General features: G+C 40.7%; 1 protein-coding gene across 2 annotated transcripts in view; it reads right to left on the reverse strand.

Moving 5' to 3' along the window:
- Positions 1 to 1,032: 1,032 nt before the first annotated feature.
- Positions 1,033 to 13,259, reverse strand: part of LOC146655521 (SH3 and PX domain-containing protein 2A-like) — a 62,352-nt gene continuing 50,125 nt past the window's right edge. Inside the window, exons 8-14 of one of the 2 annotated variants that reach the window (XM_085427921.1) lie at positions 10,956 to 11,069; positions 8,492 to 8,575; positions 5,752 to 5,869; positions 5,335 to 5,663; positions 5,136 to 5,185; positions 4,115 to 4,234; positions 1,033 to 3,958 (exon numbers count right to left, since the gene is read on the reverse strand). In XM_085427921.1, coding sequence (XP_085284047.1) covers positions 2,030 to 3,958; positions 4,115 to 4,234; positions 5,136 to 5,185; positions 5,335 to 5,663; positions 5,752 to 5,869; positions 8,492 to 8,575; positions 10,956 to 11,069 — 2,744 coding nt within the window. In that variant the 3' untranslated portion in view covers positions 1,033 to 2,029. The remainder of the gene's footprint in view (positions 3,959 to 4,114; positions 4,235 to 5,135; positions 5,186 to 5,334; positions 5,664 to 5,751; positions 5,870 to 8,491; positions 8,576 to 10,955; positions 11,070 to 13,259) is intronic. The other variant, XM_085427922.1, reaches the window with a different exon arrangement.

Consider the following 13,259-nt stretch of genomic DNA (forward strand, 5'->3'; position numbering starts at 1 on the left):
CCCACCAGAATTTCATGAAACTTGGTGGAGAGCTGTATTAAGAGAAAAAAACTTTTGTGAGTGGGTGCCGAATCAAAATGCTTTTGTGAAACAAGGTATTGGCCTTGGGAGAGGATGTCCTCTTAGTGTGCCCTTCTAGCTCTCAATCTGCTCAGATGATAATGATCACATTCACTCACAATAAAGAAGTGCCCCTAAACACACCTGGAACGCAGACAGGAATAATCTCATTTTGGTTTATCACTTTTACAACAATATCAGTTTTTTAAATGTGTGAAAGATGACTCGTTATTTTTTCTTCCTTGATAGGTCCTAAAAAAATGAGACAGAAAATATTAAAAATGAAGCATTTTAGCAGCATTTAAGGAGTATCAGAATTCTATATGTACATCCCATTTTACATAATTAATGCTGTTCAATAATGCAGTTTTGTGAAAAAGACCGTTTTCAAAGAACTTTAGAACAGTTTTTAGCAGCAATAACTTGAAAGGATCCTTTTTATGTATGAGTTTAGCAATCTTTCAAAGTGCTGATGAACAAATTTGGCCCACCCTTCTTTAGTTCTTTGAAACATTTATATATGTCCCAGCATATAATTTTATTTAAATTCTGGTCTGGACTTTGAAAGGTCCACTGCAACATCTTGATTCTTTTCTTTTCTTTCCATTCTACAACAGAATGGCTGAAAAAAGTAAACTGTCCTGTTTATGACTCAATTTTGGCCAAGCTTGGCATCACATTTGACTCTAGAATACTTTGGTATTCAGAGGAGTTCACAATAGACTCAGGGATCAGGTGCCTGGGTCCTATGGCAGCAAAATAAACCAACTCATTTCCCCTCCACCACCATAATTGGCAATTGGTATGAGGTGTTTGTGTTGATATGTTTAGTTTCATCCGTCCAAAGAAAATAGTTCCATGCTGCCATGTTCTTTTTATATGTATGTTGGGAACCATGGAAGTAGGAAAACAGCAAGTACAGGTAAAATTTTAAAATTAAATTAAATTTAAAAAAACAGATGAAAGAACAAATGAATGTTCAAAAGTGCATTTATTAAAGTAATTCTTTTGGCACTTTAGTTATCATCACTGATCAAACAGTTAACATCAAACAAAAGTGAGAAGGTGAGCGTCCCCCCAAAAAAGGAATACTGTCAAATTTACTGCCCAGCAGAAATTCAAAATGTTATTATAATTAATAGAGCAGTTCATTTTAGAAAGGTTTAAATGACTTTTGCCTTTGTAATAATAAAACATGTATTAACATAATTATTAAGTAATGAATTTACAACATTTTCACTGAGCTTTTGCCTCTGAAATTAAAAAAAAAAAGTTAAGGGAGCTCTGCTGTAACTGTTTTGAACTTTAAGGGAGAGAAAATGCTTGCAAATTATTTCATGAGGACAAAATTACATAATTAAATGGATAAAATATTTCACATGAAGGTGACATACAGTATAAAGAGATATAAAAAAAACATGCAGCACCAAAATTTTACTAACACAAAGCAGCTTTGGCAACAACAGAGATTTTCTTTAGGAAATACTGTAAAAAATAACAATTAAAAAAAGGTTTAATTTCAACAGCTCAAGGCATCGTCAGTATAATGAATCATTTCAAACATGCAGTAAGCTTTAAGTTCTTAAAATGTGTTTAATAAAATTATGTTAAAAACTAACAGAAAGGGGTTCGAGGAGCAGACACAAAATGACGTCTTATTTCAAGTTAAAGGTAACCACTGGAGAATATCGTTAACTCACTCTTCCACTCTCTGGTGTTGTCTTTGGTTGTAGTTAAGTCCCGATATATTGTTCCTGATGCAAAGTCTTAGGCACTCTATCATGTAGATTCATATTACCAGATGCATTGTTTCATTACAAAGTTAAAATTTGATGGGGGTGCTCGCTTTGGCAAAGCGGATTTAATGTCCGGGAGTTAGCTTTTTTTTTTTTTTTTTTTTTACAAAATAAGTCTGTTAGAGTAGTCTTTACACGCATGTCCAGAGTTCTGCCAGCTCCATACACGAGTGCTAGTGCTTTTTCTCGAGGTAATTTGAGGGCACCCATCCTTTCCTTGGTCTGCCATTGTCCAGAACTTTGCAGTACCACCACCCATTGGGGTTTTTTTCAAGAACCTCCAGACTCGTCCCCTCAGGAAATCCCATCGTCTCCTCATCACCGGGGTAGTCTGCTATGGAGATGTAAACCTCTCTGAGGTTGTTATGGATGATGTGGGGCTTGGGTTTCACTGTAGATACAGGAAGGGCATTCTTCTGAGAGCTGACACCAAGGGATTCAGAGCTGCCAGTACCAGATCTGTTCCTGCTTGGCAGTGCTATGTTATTTGGTGCCAAACTGCGTGGCACAGTGCCAAAGGAGGCATTGCGCCGCACTGTGGGGCTGGCGCGTGGGTGATCTGTTGAGTTGAGAGACTCATTTCTCCTGAGAGAGCCAACAGGGCTGGGACCGTCTCTGATGGGGGCTGAGATGAAGACAGATTGCGGTCTGACAACCTGCTGCTGCTTGATGCTGTTCTGCTTGAACGCGCCAAACAAACCCGTAGGTTTGGAGAGACCACCTGGAGGCTTGGAGGGGATGGGTGGAGTGACCTTCTTTAGGTTTTGGTTAATATTATTCAATGCGCGCACCCTTTGTTCATTCTTCTCCAGACTGTTGGACTTGCTAAGGCTTCCAGGTTTAGTCGGAGTGCCATCGGATTCGGATCCTGCCGTGTCATCCTGTGGCCTGACAGGTTCCAGGTAATAAGTTGGAGCCCAACCCTCTGCATCTCCCCAGCGAATATACCACCAGCCACTTTCCTGCTTCTCCAGCACCTCCACCTCCACTCCACCAGGAAAGCTAAGCTCAGACTCTTGGACTTTCTCGTACGGGTCTGTGGTGCGGTACAGGCTACAACCTTCCAGGTCAGAGTCTCCTCGGCTGCCTTTAGAATAGATGGAGGAGAGATCTGATGTGCTCTGAGATGAGAAGGAGTCCTCAGAGGAGATAACTGAAGCAGTCTCCAAGTCCTCACCTTTAGCTTTGGTACCATTCTTCAGCTGTCCCGTTGGCCGTAATTGCCTTCTTAATGTGCTGATGTCCATCTTCTCTGCACTGGAACTCTTTGCTAGCTGTGGTTTGGGCCTCACCACTGGCCTTAGCTTAGAGGAAGATTTGGTGGATGAGGATGGCTTGCTTTCCTCCTGGTCTTTCTTAGGTCTAGATAGATCTGGGGTGGACTCAGTGGAGGCAGATTTTGGACTGGATGCCTCATCAGTTTTGGTTGAAAATGAGCTCCCATTCAAGTCAATCTTGAGCTTATTACCTGCAGGTTTCCGTCCACCAGATGTTGGGTGTGCAGTCTTGTCAGTTTGTGACAAGACATTTGTCTTGGAGGAATTGGAGTCCCTGCTGCACTGCCTCTCTGGGGTCTCCCTGAATGGTTGAAAGCCATCATTCTCATAGATACATTCTTCCTCACCTTCGGCCTCTCCCTCTGCCTCGTGGCCATCTTCAAATGACTCACCCATCTTGAAGGAGGCACTGTGGAGTGATGAGGCTGGTGAAGGCTTTGAAGACATGTGAGAGCCCTTCTCTGAGGAAGTGTCCTCATTCTTTCCATCAACCAAGGAACTTTCTCCTCTCAGAAACTCAAACTCAGACTCCAGGTCCAGATCGCCAATGGCAGGGACATCATATTCTGGCTCTTCATAGACAGGCTTACCAGGAGACACAGGAGATTCTGGGGCCTCAGACCCAGGGCTGCTGGGGGGTGCAGTCTCCACCGAGTCCTGTTTCTTGACAGGTGGAGCTGGAGGTGGAATTTTTGGGCGGCACAAAGTGCTTGTTCTACGATTCAGGTTGGGTTTTTTACGTTTGTCAATGTAGGAGCAGGGAGCCCACCCCTCCTTTTCTCCTATCTGGACATACCACCAGCCACCAGAGTTTTTCTCAATGACCTAAAACACATTTCCAAAGAAAAAAAAAGTATATTTTTGTCTTTATTTGAAGCCATTTTACACATTTTAATTTCAGAGGTGTTATTGAGCTATTGAGCAAGAGATATGTGACTGATGTTTGTGGTAATCTTGTGCCTTAAAATAAAGAGCGCTTACCTCAGCTTTTTGTCCTCCGTTGAAACTGATGCCATCAGATATACAGGACTGGAAATCTGCAATGGTGTAATACTCTGCTTCAACTGTAGGGGGCTCTGGAGGAGAGGGCAACTGAAATCCCTACATGAATACAAAATGGGTTCTATTAGATTTATTGTCAGTGATTAAAAAATTTCATTTCTAGTTTATATTCAAACCCCTACATATAAGACGCTAATAGTAGTTTTTTTCTCCACTTAATTTAAATGTATAATAATAATAAATAATACAGTGTTTCCAGCAGTACACATTATCCTCGACAGCAGCAGTCCCCAACCCCCGGGCCACGGACTGGTACCGGTCCGTGAGTCGTTTGGTAACAGAGTTGAGGCTCGGGTGTCAAATTTATGGTTTTCAGGGCTTTATATCGGTATTTTTTTATTGTTTTTATCGTTAACACGGTTTTCCTGGGTCTTTTCCCGTGTGTTATGAATAAATCTCCTTTTTTTGGTACCGGGACTGTTTTATTTTGTTGTATGGCTGGTCCGTGGCGCATAAAAGGTCGGGGTCCGCTGCTCTACAGAGTGCTTACATATTGAATCAGTGTCACTTTCATAAGGGTTGGAGTTTTTTGTTTGTTTGTTTGTTTGTTTTTATCAGAATGGGTACTTTTATCTTTAAAAATTAAAATATGCTGGTAGATGAACAGGACATTAAATTAAACAATGTGAATACTTCTTCAATTACACATTGTTGTATGTTGGTAAATGTCTGTATGAAGGAAAAGTCACGAGTAACAAAGTCCCGTGCACACTCATTACCTAGAGATGAATGCAGTAACATTTTCCCTGTGATGTGTCTTTTTAAGTAAAGATTTACCGGTTTGTTCTTCAACAATGATCAAAATCATTCATAATTGCTTACAAGTTGTATACATTTATTATTAACACCATTTTTTCACGCTTTCTGACCTTTATCAACCAAAAATAATAATTACATGTATAGAGGGATAGATGGATGACTGAAATATCATCACTCTTACCAGGGTTGCATCTCTCCGAGGAGGAGGTTTTTGCCTGAGAATGGGAGAACCTGTGAGAAAATAACAGAAAAATCACACATGGTTTGGTTACATTTAATGAATTTGCTTTACGTCAGTATATCATAGATTCAAAAGATATCTGCCCACATTTGAAAATATTCAAGTCACTATGACAAAAAATGTCAGGGGCATGACTAACCAATTTCTACCCGATGTGGGGCAATTCTGGCTATAGCGGGTGAAGCAGGCTCTGCTTTGCTGTTTCCATCCTGTGGGGCATTAACAGGGCTGGCGTCAGCGCAGGGGATTGGCAAGCTTATCTCCCTCCTGGCGACCTGTGGACTCTCTGGGACACCTTCAGTCTGCACATCCTTCTCACTTAAAGCTTTCTTGTTAAGGAGGTTGCTGATCTCCATGATGTTTCCTATGATCTCCACTGGGCCTGTCACAGTCTTCTTACGGGGAGAGAAGTCATCCTTCATCTTTTTGAGGTAAGACGCTGGAGCCCAGCCCTCCTTATCTTGGTACCTGTGAAGTAAGTTGGAGGAGAAAATGATAAAATTGTGTAGAATGAAAAAAAAAATGTCAGAAGCAAGTAAGGAGAGCTGTACTGTACCTGATAAACCACCAGCCTTCCAGATTCTTCTGAATCACCTCCACAGTGACACCTTTCTCAAAAGCAATTTCATCTTTCCCTTGGCTCGAGTAGGGCTGCACTGTTATGTACTTCTCTTCTGCAAAAGAGAATGAGTTCAGATTTTGACAGCAACGAGATCTCCGAAAACAAAATATTTAATGGAAACAAAAAACAAGACAGAAAACTGTATAATCTATAAATCTTTTTATAGACTTGTATTTTTATGACTACACTTCCGTAATGAGATGACACATTAAATTATGAAGCAATATATAATGATAGATTACCCTGAGATACACCAGACCTGTGAGATGAAACAGACTGGATGTGCTTTCAGGCAGATGTGTGAGTATGGCTCAAATGGCACGTGAGATTTGTCTATAAATTTTTCTTTATCAACCTAAGAAATAACTAAAGGACATAATTAATTCATGTCGTTAACGTACACAGATGTGCTGCAGTGTTAGCAACTGTTTAGCAATGTCTCACACAGCAATAAAACCCATTGTAACTTGGAATGTTTGCATCATTATCACTGGTAATGGATTATGAGTTTCAGTCTGATTCCCAGCACAAATAAGGAGCAGTGGGGCACCCTGGTGGTGCAGGATAGGTTCGCATTGCTTAAAATAGCACTAAATATACACAGTGATTATGCACACGTGATAGCAGTGCTTTCATGTAAGTGAAGGAATATATCTCTGTAAGAAGAATAATGCCCAAGTTCAGATAAAACAAATCCTAATAGCAATGCAGAGAAACAGTTTGTGGAAAGAGAAAATGAGGCACACAGAAAGGCCAACTTAAAAAAAACGAAACAAAAAAACAACTGACCTGCTTGATTTAACCCCTCAGATTGCATGAAGCTCCTATTAGCTCCAGCTAAATCTAAGAATATAGTTTTTATTTATTTATTGCAAAGCCCTTGAAGAAATATTCTGCTTGCAGCCAGTGTTGGCAAAATAATATTCTAAAATGCTTTATTGGCATGTGAACGTATATTTTAGTCTTGGTTCTGTATGAAAATAAGTGAAAGCAGATACACTAAGCGGGGCCATCTCAGCACAGAAGCCTCCTCTTTCAAACCTTCTGTTTTAGAGGGACAGCCAATCAGAAGAAAGTTTTTGCCCAAAGTGAGACGAAATGTTTCAGGCAGTGAAAAAGTGCAGTATAAATCACATAAGCATAATTATGAACTGTGAATCATGCAGCTCCACTCAAATAGAGCCAAGAATAAAAACCTTGTGGTCATTTTCAGCTCCACTGACAGAACGTAATTAGTTCTATAACATGACAATGGGAAACTACAGCACATGGGTCAAACTAGTGTCTTAAGGACTAGTGTCCTTGTCCTTTCGACAGGGAGTATCTCCTAACTCAGCACATAACAGAAAGCAGAGGCACCACGCTGATTTATGCATTCCCATGAGGCCGAGGGCCAGAGCCAAGTCATCATTTCCTGTCATTATGGCAATTCCTGTCTAAACACAGGGAACACAAGGAGAAGAGGTGTGCTCATAAAAAAAGAGAGGAGCACATAAAAAAAGTGCTGTTCTGTATGCCGTCTTCTCAGCTGGTTCACAGGAATCAACACTGTGGTAACAAATTATTCTGTTTTCCTTTTCTCCACCCATTTCCAAGGTTGTGTAGGCAGCTTAAATGGCTGTGGGATAGTAAGTCCTTTCAAACTCGTTGGGTACAGGATATTTTCTGAATGCTTTATTTTCCTTTTCCCTGGTTCTTCCGGCCACTTTGTGTTGGGGCTGCTAAATCGTTTGCCTCTTACCAACTTCTTTCAAACAGTCTTCAACAATATCCAATGAAGGGAAATTCTGAATCAGATGTTATAGTAACCACAACATGCATCGGTGTTATAAAGTGTTCATGTGGAGTCAGCAAAAAAACAAAACAAAACGCAAAGCTGAATTTCAGTCATGGGGTGGAAACTACTCTCTCTCCACTCTAGAGAGCAGCATGCACTGCCAAGTGCAAAGTTTGGGCTGAACTCAATAGCCTATCCGTGCTCCTCTGTCAGCCATCCAAATGCATCTCTTGTGAAGAAAACCCCTGGCTGCGGTAAGAATGTGCAAGTTTGCTCGCAAACTAAGTGGAAGATTAATAAGACTCTTTGTTTATCAGTCAATACTGGTTGCTATCTGCAGCAAACCAGGAGAGAAATGTCTGTTTGTACCACACTTTGACAGAACACACACTTATTACAGATCTACATACACGCTTCATTTGCTCATAAAACGTAAAATATGGCTCTAAACTGCAGCATAAGGCATTCCTAAGTCTATTACGCAACTACTTTCAGATGAGTGGGTAGTTTTTTGTTTTTTTTTCCTCTGTGATTTGGAGACGATTGGCTTTGGCATGCGGAGTATAATTTTAATAAAAACGCTTACGCGGAGCAATTTTGTAGCATAATTTGAGCTTAGCATCAATAATTAGTGTATATAAAGTTGCTGATTTCACCTTTGCTTTCCAGGCCCGTTTCATATTAACGTCAGTTAGTGGTTAGTTGTGGATTGTGGCTCGTGATAACTGCATTTGCTGGAGGACAATGCAGAATGCAAGCCTGAACAAATATGTGCATGTGATAAAAGTTGAGTCATGTGATAAGAGACAATAAATGAGATGGGGTGAGGACAACAGTAACAAAAAGAGAAGGGAGGGAAGGAAGGAGGGAGGCGATGCAGCATGTTTCTCAGTTCACCTCGGCTCTGCTGCCTGCTGATGACACCCCCCAACGTCCATCTCCGGTCCAGCCTCTTCAGATGAGCCTTGTGTCGCTTAGTAACTTACACACACACACACACACACGGCGACCAGATGACAAGGAAGGATCAAACAAACACGGAGACATGAAGAGCAAGCACAAATGTTACACAAACACACAACACACAAATGACATGGATCCATTATTAGCTACATGGAGGACACTAAAACACGACCACAACGCAAAACATGGTGGACAGTTAGCATGAGTGGATGGAGGTTACAAAAGAAATGTTAAAAACCAAGACATCTCCTCTGTGGCTTGTAATTAGCATGTTGTTATCACAGAGCGCCCCCCCCCCCATTAGGTTTGAGCATGTGGGATGCATATTGCCTTAAAGGAGCTGGTTAGAGATGTGTACCTAGAAGGGTCCATATTTCCTTGTATTTTAAATATAAGATGGCTAAAATGGAAATGATTCCAACAGTTCAGACATTAAACAAGATCCTTTTTATATAGAAATTTTAAAGAGACAGTAAAAACATTTGGTTATAAAAGATTTCAAGTCTGAATCATACACACAAAGCAGCTAAACTTTACACAAAGACTCAGCATCTAACCAGTTAATACATTTTATTTTACTTCTTTAATGTTCACAAAAACCAAAGTACATCAGTTTGCCATTTTACTGGTGGCTATATGCCAGTCTATTTTCCCCACCAGTTTCCTCAGAGGAAAGAAATAATTCGGCACAAAACGTCTTCATAAAGTCACACATTATTGTTCCACACCTTACTGTTTGCACATGCTAAACAAAGCAAAAATAATGTGTTTAGTGATACTGGTAGGCAGATATATTGGACTAAGGTAAATAGCTGCACTCCCAGAAATACATGACTATCATTTGTGTCAGTGCTGGCAGTATCATTATTTTCCTCTTATTTTCTACTACCAAAACAAGGAGGATGAGGGTTTGTTTACGCTTCCATCAGTGGGTAAACTCAAATCAGAAGATGTCTGAGCTTTCAACAACTATCATTATCAGAATCAGAAAACCAATTTTTGAAAAATATGTTGTTGTTTTCTTGGGGAGGGGTCAAAGTGACTATGTGGTTGTGCACAATCGGCTGAAGACCGCAGAACTGATAAAGAGTTGTTTTAAGAGGTTCATGCCATTTCTAAGACTCATGAGACACATAAACATTAATTACACTGACAGACTGTCCTTCCTAAACCCCCTACTGGTTAACTCAGTAAAGAGATAACTCCAAAAAAGGAGATAGGAGTGCATGGTTTGCATATAGCTATGCGCCTGTGTGTTATCCATTTGTTGTATTCTGAGAGGAGAAAAGGGCATTTTAACTTATTTAACATAATGCAAAACATTAATACTGACTAGCCTTGTGTGTTCACTCTCTTCTTCCACCACTGAGTCATAAGATATACAACACCGCAGGGATTCTGAGTCCCATTGTTACACCAGTTGTGCAGCAAAAAGATGTTTGGCCAGAGTGCTGGAAAATCTTGATGTTTGTTTGGAAGTGTAATATGCAACTTAATTATTTCCGTACCTCCAGTTTTTTGGGTTTTCTCTAACACAATGTTGCATATATCTTAACAAATATCCTGCAGTTGCTGCAATACCTGCCAAAATGATCAAAGTTTGCGCATCTGACACTAATTGAGCTCTTCTGGCCTATGATTAAAGTGCTCTCTCCACTAACGTTGAAAATGCTTGGGGAGTGAGACAGCATTAGTCGCTCGTAGATGGCTTGATAACTGTATCTGAAAGGGCCATCAAGGCAGTTGGATGCTGTCTGCAGCTTCACACGTCAGTTTCACATTTCTGGCAAACCAAACTCTTCATAGGTGTGTATGTTACGACTGTTTTGGATCCTTCTCTGGCTCCAGTAAGCTCACGAAACTTAACATCCATCATCTTCAATGGTAAGCGGATATGAAATAGCGTGAGTCATGTCAGAGCTTTCTTTCTTTAACGATAACCATGATTTAAAGAGCATGACTCCAGAAATATTCATTTTTATTCAATGAAAACACACGCCTCTTTCATGAGCTACACTACACGGCGGGCGTATCACTTAATACTGCACTGTATCTTTCTTGTACAGTGCAGCACTGCACAGCACATCCTTTGAAACATTGAGGTCTGGTCTCTCTTGGCCCTCCTCCTTGATGTTTACCCAGGTCTGAATCTACACTCTGTTCTGATGTGCTTATGATGGCAAGCAGACAGAGTAACATGCTCACCCGGCCCAGCCTCAGTTGTTAGCGTAGACCAGCAGCGGTGAGGTTTTTTATTTTTATTTTGTCACGGATCAAAGACTGAGGATTGAGGGCAAAAGTGGTTTCTGTGTGTGGGTACAGTGGAGTGGGTGAGGTTGTGTTTACATGTGCAAACGTGTGTGGGTGGGCAAAGACTGAAGCGTTTGCAGTTACTTACCTTCCCCAACTTTAGAGGCACCCAGCTCCAAGTCATCCCGTGTGCCACTGTGAGAGTTGAGATAGGTAGCAGGGACCCAGCCCTGCTCCTCTGCAGTGCTGACAAACCACCAACCTATGGAAACATACAGAGGTTGTAAATTGCATTTCAAACAATGAATTGGATAGCAAGAAATCAGCGTAGCCTAAAGTTAACTTTAAGGAATTCAACAGTTTTCAGAGGTCTGCAATTGCTCTTGAACTTTCCTCATGAAGTTGAGCCTTTGATAAGACTTGCACCAGAAAAAGTAGACAGAATAAGCCTCCAGAAAGAGAGATGAAAGAAGAAGACAGATGCCATTTGTACATTCCCGTTAATCACTTCCTCTTTGTTTTACTCATTAAACCTCAGCTGGATAAAATATCTCCAATCACAGCTACAAATGAACACGAATATGATGCATTTTATTGTGTTGCCAACAGAAATCTATCACTAAGGGCAGGACCAAGAACATCAGAGGACACACTGCTTGGCTGTGGCTCAACCCATGACGAGGTCTTGTTTGACCTACGTTCCATCGGGATCAGTCATGAAATCAGTGGGCAGGAAACTGCTGAAGTGATCCTACAAGCCAAGATATCCATTTGCAGGGTTGCAGCTGATTTGACTTCATTCTCCTGGGTATGACAGCATTGCTATTACATCTTTATGACAGATGCCTCAGTTGGAGAGAAGCAAGTAAAAAATAATGCTCATTTTAAAAATGGATCCTAAAACTAGCAGTGGCATGCTATAAACTCCAGGTTTGCATCATATCTCCTAGCCAAAGCTGTGTTTTGAAAGTCAGTGATTACAGTCAGGGTGGCGCAATGGGAGGATGTTAATGATCAGCACTTCCAACTCACCTCACCGAACCTGATGATAATCTTGGTCATTTCCTTGGTCATTTTTATTTAATAGTTATTCCTGTGACAATGTGGGCTTTCTTTGGCTACTTTCAACAATGTTCCACAGTTCAAAGACATGCATGCTAGATTAGCTGTAGGTGCGAATGTGTGTGGTTGTGTTAGTCCTGTGATTGGCTGGTAAGGGTTTACCCTGCCACTCATCTAATGTAAGTTGGGAAAGGGTCTATCCCCTAGACAGATAAGCAGTTCAGAAAACAGATGCATTACAGTCCGAGATGCTGTAATCATAGGATTTCTATCCATGCAAGGTGTGTAGGATACATACATATATACTAGGGATGCAACAATACTCGTATCGATATTGAACCGTTCGATACAGTGCTTTCGGTTCGGTACGCATATGTATTGAACAATACAATTTTTTTATTTTATTTTATCAACTTTTCTTCTGATGATGCTGAGCTCAGTGGATCTGCATTCGACTACTCCGTCTAGGCTGTACTGTCGAGCGCAGATCCACTGAGCGCAGCGCAAGCTAGCAAGACAGAAGCTAAGCTCATTGCAACTTGGCAACTGCTTCAACGCTACCCAAAATTGAACCTCCCCCACCCTCATTCAGATCTGGCGTTTGGAACTATCTTGGTTTTCATGTGAAGTATGACCCTGAAGGTAAGCGCGTCATGGAAAAAAGTATAACAGTATGTCGGATGTGCCATGCAATGCTCAATTGGTGGGAACTAGTGCGTTAGCGCAGTTAGCTTGTTAACGTGTTGACGCCGTCCAGCCCCACGCACGGGGCGATCCATGGTAACTCGTTAACAGAGATTTGCCGTGTTATGATGTTAAAGTCATTTTTACGAGATTAACGCTGACAGCACTAGTGGGAACACAATGAATATGACTGCACATTTACCCCGACATCATCCTAGTGCAAAGACAAGTGGAAGCAGACAAAAACAACAAGCACGCATGCTACAAACTTTACCCGAGTCATTTAGACAGCCGTTAGCACATGATTCTCCTTATGGGGATCTGCTATGTTTCACATGCTGCTGAGAATATAGCCCAGAAGAAGCGTATAGTATAGCTTTTATTTTGGAAAGAGCCATTTCTCTGTAATAAACTCTCTGATCGAGAAAGATTTATTTATTTATTTTTTATTATTTTGTTGTTTCAGCAACATTAAATTTAAAAACTGTACTTTTGAGTTAAAATATATATTTATAATTTTAATAAATGACAAATTAAAAAGGTATGAACATTTTTTTGTATCGAAAAAATATCGAACCGTGACACCAAAGTATCGAACCGAACCGAACCGTGAATTTTGTATCCCTGTGTCATCCAAAGAGAAAACCTTGCATATCCAAAGCCAAAAGAGTTCAAAGTTGGTCCGGCTTGATTTTCTTTTCTTTCT

This window comes from Rhamphochromis longiceps, linkage group LG13 (assembly GCF_057381845.1).
Source record: "Rhamphochromis longiceps isolate RC_006_pf linkage group LG13, R_longiceps_female_GT1.1, whole genome shotgun sequence".
Lineage (NCBI taxonomy): Eukaryota > Metazoa > Chordata > Actinopteri > Cichliformes > Cichlidae > Rhamphochromis > Rhamphochromis longiceps.